Source organism: Perognathus longimembris, chromosome 2 (genome assembly GCF_023159225.1).
Source record: "Perognathus longimembris pacificus isolate PPM17 chromosome 2, ASM2315922v1, whole genome shotgun sequence".
In the NCBI taxonomy this organism is placed as follows: domain Eukaryota; kingdom Metazoa; phylum Chordata; class Mammalia; order Rodentia; family Heteromyidae; genus Perognathus; species Perognathus longimembris.
In genome coordinates, this window is record NC_063162.1 from 76886377 (window position 1) to 76894707 (window position 8331).

Below are 8331 nucleotides of genomic sequence, written 5' to 3' on the forward strand. Positions count from 1 at the left end.
GCATCTCGGATGATCTCATACCTTGGCTGCATTGAATAGTGCTTCAATGAACATGGTTGCCGTGGTGGCTTGACTCCATCCTGGTTTATAATCTTTTGAATAAATGCCCAGGAGTGGAATTGCATGATAATGTTGTTCTATGTTTAGTTTTTTGAAGAACATCCATACTGCTTTCCGAGAGGCTGAAAGAATTTACATTCCCACCAACACTATCCTAGGGCTTCCTTTTGCCCACATCTGTGTCAACATCTGTTATTTTTTGCATTCTTCATGATGGCCCTTCTAAAAGGGGTGAGGCAGAAATCACAATGATGTTTTTATTTGCATTTTGTCTATGGCCAGAGATATTGAACATTTTTCATGTGTCCATTGGCCATTTTTGTTTCTTCTTGCCAATCAGATTTTTATTGAGATTTACTATGTAAACAAATAATAAATAGTGAAATTTAGGTCTGTGCCCAACCCCATGCTAGGCACCTAGAATGAGAGTGTAGAATAATATACTTTTGGATAATCTCCATTCTTGGAAATGATAGTGGAAGATTATGCTAGGGTCTGAAAATAGCCTCTCACTGTTGATTGGACAGCAGTAGATTGGCCAACAACATTGCTTCTACAATGTCACAATAAATGCTGCATCTGCCATGGCAGGACTGTCCACTGAGGCTGAGCTGAAATACAGACAGGAAAATTCTTTTATATACAGTTGATTTTTAAAGGGCCTGGTTGAATTACTTATGCATTCCTTTTCATGTTCTCCCAGCCACATTTTAATCATTACAGGCCTTGAAGCAATAATAATGCTTCTCAAGGCATCTCTAGCCCCAACTCTGAAAAGCTCCCTAACTCAGCACTTTGCTCTCACAATTTGCATTTTCACCTTTCCTTCTTCAATTGACCTGGTGTTAGTTCCTGACTTTCTGATTTTGTTTTTAAAGTTTAATCAATGTCCCTGTCAATATAAGTGGGTAACAATGACTGTGAAATTAACTTACATGAATTTTTCCATATTGTATGCTTGAGAATCCAAAATCTTCCAACAATTTGATATGGTCTTTTCAACCACTTTGTGAAAATGAACTTAGAATTTACATATCTTAGGAAACTCTCTCTCTCTCTGTATATAAGTATATATATTATACATTACATAGTACAGTATATACTTATATACAAACATAGCCTATATATATGTACCCTAAGGTAAGTAAATATATTAATATATATAAATATATCAAATATATTTTAAATATTACAACATATGCACAAATAATATATATGTTATATATACACATACATAACATATTTAAATATATAAATACATATATAATATATACTAGCCTAAGGTAAGTAAAATATATACCTATATGTAACCATATTTTTATTTATGTAATTCTCAGGTTTGGTGATGGTTACGTAGTCAAAATTTGGCTCTCAAAGGAAGCCGATCAACCCAGCACTATTTCTGACTGTTTAAAGCTCCATTTTCCAGAAATTCAGTTTAAGGTAGAAACAATATCCTTCATTATCTCCTTAATTTTAGCTGGAAACATCTTGTTCATGTACTTGAGTTTGTTTTTATTCTCTACTGTGTAGTATACTTGTTCTCGAATTGCTTCATGGTTGTGCATTGAACAGTTTCCCTCCCAAGAATACTATGAGTAGCTGGTGTTCTTAACCACTGTGGAGGTGCTAAGACTGAGTGGACACTTCCCAGCCTGCCCAGCATAGACTGTGACCACACAGTTACCTTTCTTACCAATGGTCACAGCTCCACTGTATAGGTTTTTGTTTGTTTGTTTTTGTTTTGCTTAGATTGGATTGCAATAGGGAATTTTCTGTGAGGTTTATAAGCTTGATCATTTCCACACAAGTAAAATCCTATGCTTAGAGTTGATTCTCTTCTAATTGAATTTGGCCAAAGATTGCCCTTGGACCAATAACATCTTCACTATCTAAGATATTTTAGACAAGCAGTCTCAGGTTCTGACCTACTAAATGGCACTCTGCATTCTAGTAAGGCAGCTAAGTTGTCCTTATGCACATTAATGTTTGAGAAGCTCAGCCTCATGATGGTAGCTCCCACCTCTAATCCTAGTTAATCAGGAGGCTGAGATCTGAGGGTAAAGGTTCAAAACCAGCTCTGGGCCAAAAAGTTACTGAGACCTTATCTCCAATTAACCAACAGAAATCTAAAAGTGGAGCTGTGGCTCAAGTGGTAGAGTACCACCTTTCAGTAAAAATGCTAAGCAAGAGTGCAAGGCCCTGAGTTCAAGATTCAGTACTGGCATGAAAAAAGTTTGAGAAGCTCTTCTACAACTTTTTAAAATAACTGTCCTTCTGATTCATTATAAGTATCGATTCCTTATGTATATCAACTGTCAATCATTTGTTGTAATCCTACAATGGGAGAAACATGCTGTTAAATGCCTATCATTCCTACTCCAGCACCATCTCGATAGTCTTGTAAGAAGGGCATCACTGTGTTCACCACAAGACATGAAAATAAGGATCAGAGTAGCTACACATACTGCAAAGAGTTTCTCCCTTGCTCTGCTAGTGGAGAGGGCAATGGTTGAGCTATAAACCATGTGTCTGCATGTAGAGTATGTGTACCTTTGGATGCCTCTGTCATGGCACAGAACTTCCTGTTTGTGAAACATCTGTAGGCACCTTCTGGCCTTTAAGATGTGACCTCCTGACATTCATGGCAACCTTGCCGTGAGTGCATAAGAGATAGAACAATAATTCAACCCAGGTGAATACCACTTAGCGTATATATGCTTTGGGCTAAATGATCTTGAATAAGTGTTCGTTGAAAGCTCATAAAGTTAACCTACACATGTCATTGGTACTTACATATGTGGTTTAATATATGTGTCAAATAAATGTAGTGTGATTCACAAGGCAAGCGCTCTTGCCACTAGGCCATATCCCCAGCCCGTGTGATTCATTTTGTTTCTTTTATTTTTCTTATTTATTGTCAAAGTGATGTACAGAAAGGTTACAGTTTCATATGTTAGGCATTGGATACATTTCTTGTACTGTTTGTTACCTCCTCCCTCATTCCCCCCTCCCCCCTCCCCTTTCCTTCTCCCCCCATGAGTTGTTCAGTTGGTTTACACCAAACAGTTTTTGCAAGCATTGCTTTTGTAGTCATTTGTCTTTTTATCCTGTGTCTCTCGATTCCCTTTCACTTTCCTAATTCTAATACCAGTATATACAGTTTTTGTTTAATAATCACATTTTTTGGCTTGTAGGGACAGTGCCTTAATTTATTGGAATATCATGTGCCCAAAACATGGGAATGCTTAGCTGACTTATTCAAAGTTCTAGAGAACAATAGGACTCTCCTGAACATCAAGCATTATTCCATTAATCAAACTACGCTCGAACAGGTATGGTACCTGGAATGACTTAGAAAGTAGCATCATCAGATCTAATGCAGCTGATTTTTTGATAATCTGTATTGCTCCTTCAGTCTACCATTTAATTAATCTTGATTAATTTAACAAAATTCTGATTATATATGTATATTTTCAATTTGTTCATAGTTGTATTGGGCACTAGTAACATACATCATGTCATATTAACTTTTCCCTCACATTTTTATCTAGTCCCTGAAGTAGTAATTGGACTTTGCTGTAATTGTATGATCTCTGACTCAGGGGGAAACAAAAAGTATTTGATTTACTAAGAGTAACAGAAATCATGTCACAATTTCTTTTATTTTTAAACTGTGCTCCAATTATTGAGAATTTCCAGGTGATTTATTAACAGAATTATTTATCAGTCTTAGAGGTGAATTCTTAATACATGTACATGTTTATGACGATGAAAGAGAGGATGACATGGATGTGTGATTTGTGGCAATGGGGGCTGGTTGGGTAGTGTTCTGAGACAGTGTCTTCCTTGTTGTTGAGTTGGTAAGGTTGGGTGCTCATCTAAGTTAGCAGCTATTTTCATTATTTCTTTCAGGTGTTTATTCACTTTGCTGGTGAGCAGCAGCCAACTGTGCAATCCACTCCTGATCTGTCCTCTGACAGCCAACACTTGTCTCACTTGCCTGTGTAAAGCATTAGAGGAGCCCACCTTGTCTTCTACTGAAATTGATATACAAGAATCAAACATTATCTCCAGTGCTTAGGAGCTGGAAGGCAGGAAAATTATATTTTCTCCTTCATTGTCTGTTTTGAAATTCTTTAATAAACAGTCATCTAAAAGGTCATTCTATTGGCTTCTTTCAATAGATTCACTATTTGCCAATCCAGGTAGATGAGTTTCTTTGGGAGGAAAGCATGAAGAAACTGAGTCCCATAGAGAAGTTCTGTAATGGAGTGGGCCATCCACAGTTTTTCATGTCAAGCATTTAAGATACAGAGCCCACTAACATTTTTTTTGGTAGGATATATGGTATCAAGGACTATTTCTATTTCTGTCATCTTTTTTTTTTTTTTACTAGATATGCTTTTTTCTAAACTAAACTTCAAATTGATTTAAATGAAAACTTTTGTAAAAATGCATGACAAATGGATTGGAAAAAATCCACTTTTTTTCCCCAAATAGCATAAAGAGCTACTTAGTTTTGTTGAACCATTAGCAAAATTAAAGACATTTGGACCAGTTGCTCTTTATCATTAATAACAGTTTAATCAGGACCCCACAGACTATAATTTTTAACAGGAGAATTGAAGCAATAAGATGTGATTTTCTTTCTTAATTTTGAAAAAAAATTGTTTTTTTGTTATTCTAGGACAATGTTTCCTAGAGTATAGTAATTTTCATATCACTGACATTATTGACCTCTCTTCAGAGCTTTGTAGAAATGGAAATCTCAGATCCTGGGAAGGAGCCCAGCAAACTGTGTTTAAATATGCATATTCTAGTTTGATAATCTGGCCTGTAGAAAAGTCTGACTATCTTCTAATTATGTAAGCACTATCAGCACATTGTTTATATGATTACTGAGTAGTAATTTAAATTTTGTAGTTTTCTAAAATTATGTGACTTTCAGAATTATTGTCCTCAAAGACATGGCTCCCCCAAACTATTAATCTAAAAATCAATATTCTATAGTTAAATGAAATGTATAAAATCAATATGTCTACAACTGAAAGTAATTTCCTGTCATACATTTTGGGTTCTTTTAATATGTGTCTAAAAGCTCAATGAAAAATCACATTAATTTTATTTTAAAATTTGCGATAGAAAGAAAATTCTTCCCTGTGCTATTACTTTTGCAAGGCAAGATTTTAATAAATCTATCTTTCCTGAATATAATTTTATTGGATGTTTTAGTATGATGAGAATTATGCTAAACATGGATAGTATTGACTTGAGTGGGTTTGATGTTCCTACATCACATGAATATGCTTTCTTAAAGAATTTACAATTTGGCATTTGGTGATTTTTCTTGCATTTGAATTCTAACATAGACTCACTATCAACTTTTTTGTTGTTGAATCAATAAACACCAACTTTTGAAGCATGATTATATTTACATTGTGCTGTGAATAAACGAAATGTGCTATAATTGAACCTGGTTTATGGAATGTAATTGTGCTTTGGCCAGTATATTTTCTTGCATCTTTATTTGTGTCTTTGGGGATCTAATTTAATTTAGGTAAGGAGGAAATATAACAACTGCAGATCTTTTAAAGTTTTAAAGGTGAAAATTTAATTGAGTTTTGCTTAGATATGTTCTGCTCTTAGGGGCTCTTTTCTGGTCTTTGAATTGCTATATTCTTGAAGTTTATGCCTCAAGGTAGGCCTTTGAACAATAAACAGGAAGAAAAAGAAAGCCAACATGCAAAAGTGCCCCACCCAGATGAGTGGACACATAGGTCACATCTTATGCCAATGTTGAAAGTCTCATTGCATTTGTCAGTCATGCAGATACTTTATGCCTTTGGAGTTAAACATTTGTCTTAAGACCTTTGAGCTGAAGGTCACTCAACTGAGGCTTACACCAGCTGCCTTCTTTTGAGATCATTTGAGTAATTTATAAGATGGAATTAACAGTAGTAATTACAGTTCATGTAATCTACTGTTTATTATGTAATTTACCTTTACTTAAATATAAAGGTATATTAAAGTCCTTATGCAAAATCAAGATGGCAAAAACCAAACAAGACACATTACTTTTAGAATAGTAAAGGCTTCCTTCATTATCTTTTGTTTAATTGTTATTCAATGGAAATACAGCTCAACATGACTATTTCAAACCAAACGCAAAACCACAAACACTGTACTTCCTCACATGCACAGTGTTAATGTTGTGAGAATGTCCTGCAAACTAGCTTTATCACAGATTTTACTACATACAGGAAGATAGAGACACTTACAATGTGTCAACTGTGGAGCTACACAGAAGGCTGAGATTTGAGGATTGTGGCTCAAAACCAACTTGGGCAGGAAAGTTCATGAGACTCTTACCTCCAATTAGCTACCAACCCCCCCCCCGCCCAAAAAAAAAAAGAAAACAATTTAAAAAGCCAGAAATGGAAGTGTTGCTCAAATGGGAGAGTGCCAGCCTTTAGTGAAAAAGCTAAGAAACAATGGCAAGTCCCTGAGTTCAAACCAAAGTACTAGCATACACACACAAACATGACCATTCACACACAGATTTCAAACTGACTTCACTATGTATAGGCTTTGGTTCATAATTAAATTCACCAATTTTGATCATTTAAGGCCTTTTCATACATACACAAACAAATATACCAAAACTCAGCCATGTACATACTTTATTCTTTGAGTAATATTTATTGCATTATTCTGCATACATAGCAAGTTCAGATTATATAAGATCAGATTATATAAGAGGTTTGCTTATAGTCTAACCTCCATACATAGGCTGATGTCACATTATTAAGAAATAGTTGTTTGGATTCAACTGTAAGAATTATTGGGCCATGTAGTCTTCACCTATGCTTTGTATGGCTCTATAGAGAAGTGAGAATTCTGTAATAAGAACCAAATAGAGCAGAGCCTGGGTGGCTCACTCTTGTAATCCTAGCTACTCAGAATGCTGATATCTTGGAATCATAGTTCAAAGCCAGCCTGACCAGAAAAATCTAAGATTCATCTCCAATTAACTAGCAAAAAGGTAAGCTGAAGGTTGTTGCTCTAGTGATAGAGCACTAGCAGCAGCAAGTTAAGTAAATGTGAGGTCCTTGAGTTCAAACATACTGGGGTAAAAAGTACCAAATAGTTAAATACAGATAGGTAGGTAGGAGCTGGGGATATGGTCTAGTGGCAAGAGTGCTTGCCTCGTATACATGAGGCCCTGGGTTCGATTCCCCAGCACCACATATACAGAAAACGGCCAGAAGTGGCGCTGTGGCTCAAGTGGCAGAGTGCTAGCCTTGAGCGAGAAGAAGCCAGGGACAGTGCTCAGGCCCTGAGACCAAGCCCCAGGACTGGCCAAAAAAAACCAAAACAAAACAAAAATACAGATAGGTAGGTAAAGAGACAGCTACTCTACAATCGAAAGTCAAACAGAGGTGTTGTGCAATTTGCCTAATGAGAACTGAATAAACTTAAACGAACATGTTGAGTAAAGGTAAGTAATGACAAATGGCAGCACGCCTGTCTTTTTGACAATCAAGGTTGTCAGTCTATTACTACATTTTTAATAGTTGTGCATTAAGATCTATAGAGCAGATGTCACTTATATCCATAAATGTTATTGTTACATTGAATGCAGTAGATAAGGAGAAGAAAAATTTTATGGAAAATTTCCCTTTTTGTTAAATAGCACTGTCATTTTCTCTCAGTGAGCATTCCTATTGAGATATTAATGGATAAGTATCTCCTACTGGGCAGCGTTTCAAAAGTCTGAAAGAAGTTGAAGAGTCTCCCTTAATTATTAACTTGCTTGGGATCAAATGAAGATATATTTCACCTTCTCATGCATATACCCCTCCTACTTTTTCTTTAAAATATTTTAAGGAATATAGATTGATTGACTAATGTACATATTAAGCCTAGAAAAAGTTTCAGGTCACATTTAGAAACTTTACCAGTGTATCTTTCTCTCCAATAGAAGATGACAGTGTGCACATTGCTTTATATTGATTAATTAAATCTGCAGTCTACACCATCTGCTACCAAACTGTGGTGATATACTTGGCAAATTCTGTTTACAAAGTTTATGAATGAGGCTTCAGGTATACAAATGTATACATAAACAAATTATGATGTAGATGGAATAATTTCAATGGTGAGATTCCTTTGAATAACTAACTTACAGTCTAACAAAATGGGTACCTGGAAATTAGCATGCGGGGTGTCAGGGGAGGTAAGATCAAGGAAAAGGGGCAAATAGGGTCA

The 8331-nt window shown here is 35.6% G+C and overlaps 1 protein-coding gene across 4 annotated transcripts in view; it reads left to right on the forward strand.

Annotated features, from left to right (window-relative positions):
- The window catches only part of Abca13 (ATP binding cassette subfamily A member 13), a 403566-nt gene extending 399035 nt beyond the window's left edge, over window positions 1-4531 (forward strand). For all 4 annotated transcript variants that reach the window (XM_048339554.1, XM_048339551.1, XM_048339552.1 and 1 more), the window contains 3 exons: window positions 1398-1503; window positions 3258-3395; window positions 3976-4531. In XM_048339554.1, coding sequence (XP_048195511.1) covers window positions 1398-1503; window positions 3258-3395; window positions 3976-4071 — 340 coding nt within the window. In that variant the 3' untranslated portion in view covers window positions 4072-4531. The remainder of the gene's footprint in view (window positions 1-1397; window positions 1504-3257; window positions 3396-3975) is intronic.
- The last annotated feature ends 3800 nt before the right edge of the window (window positions 4532-8331 follow it).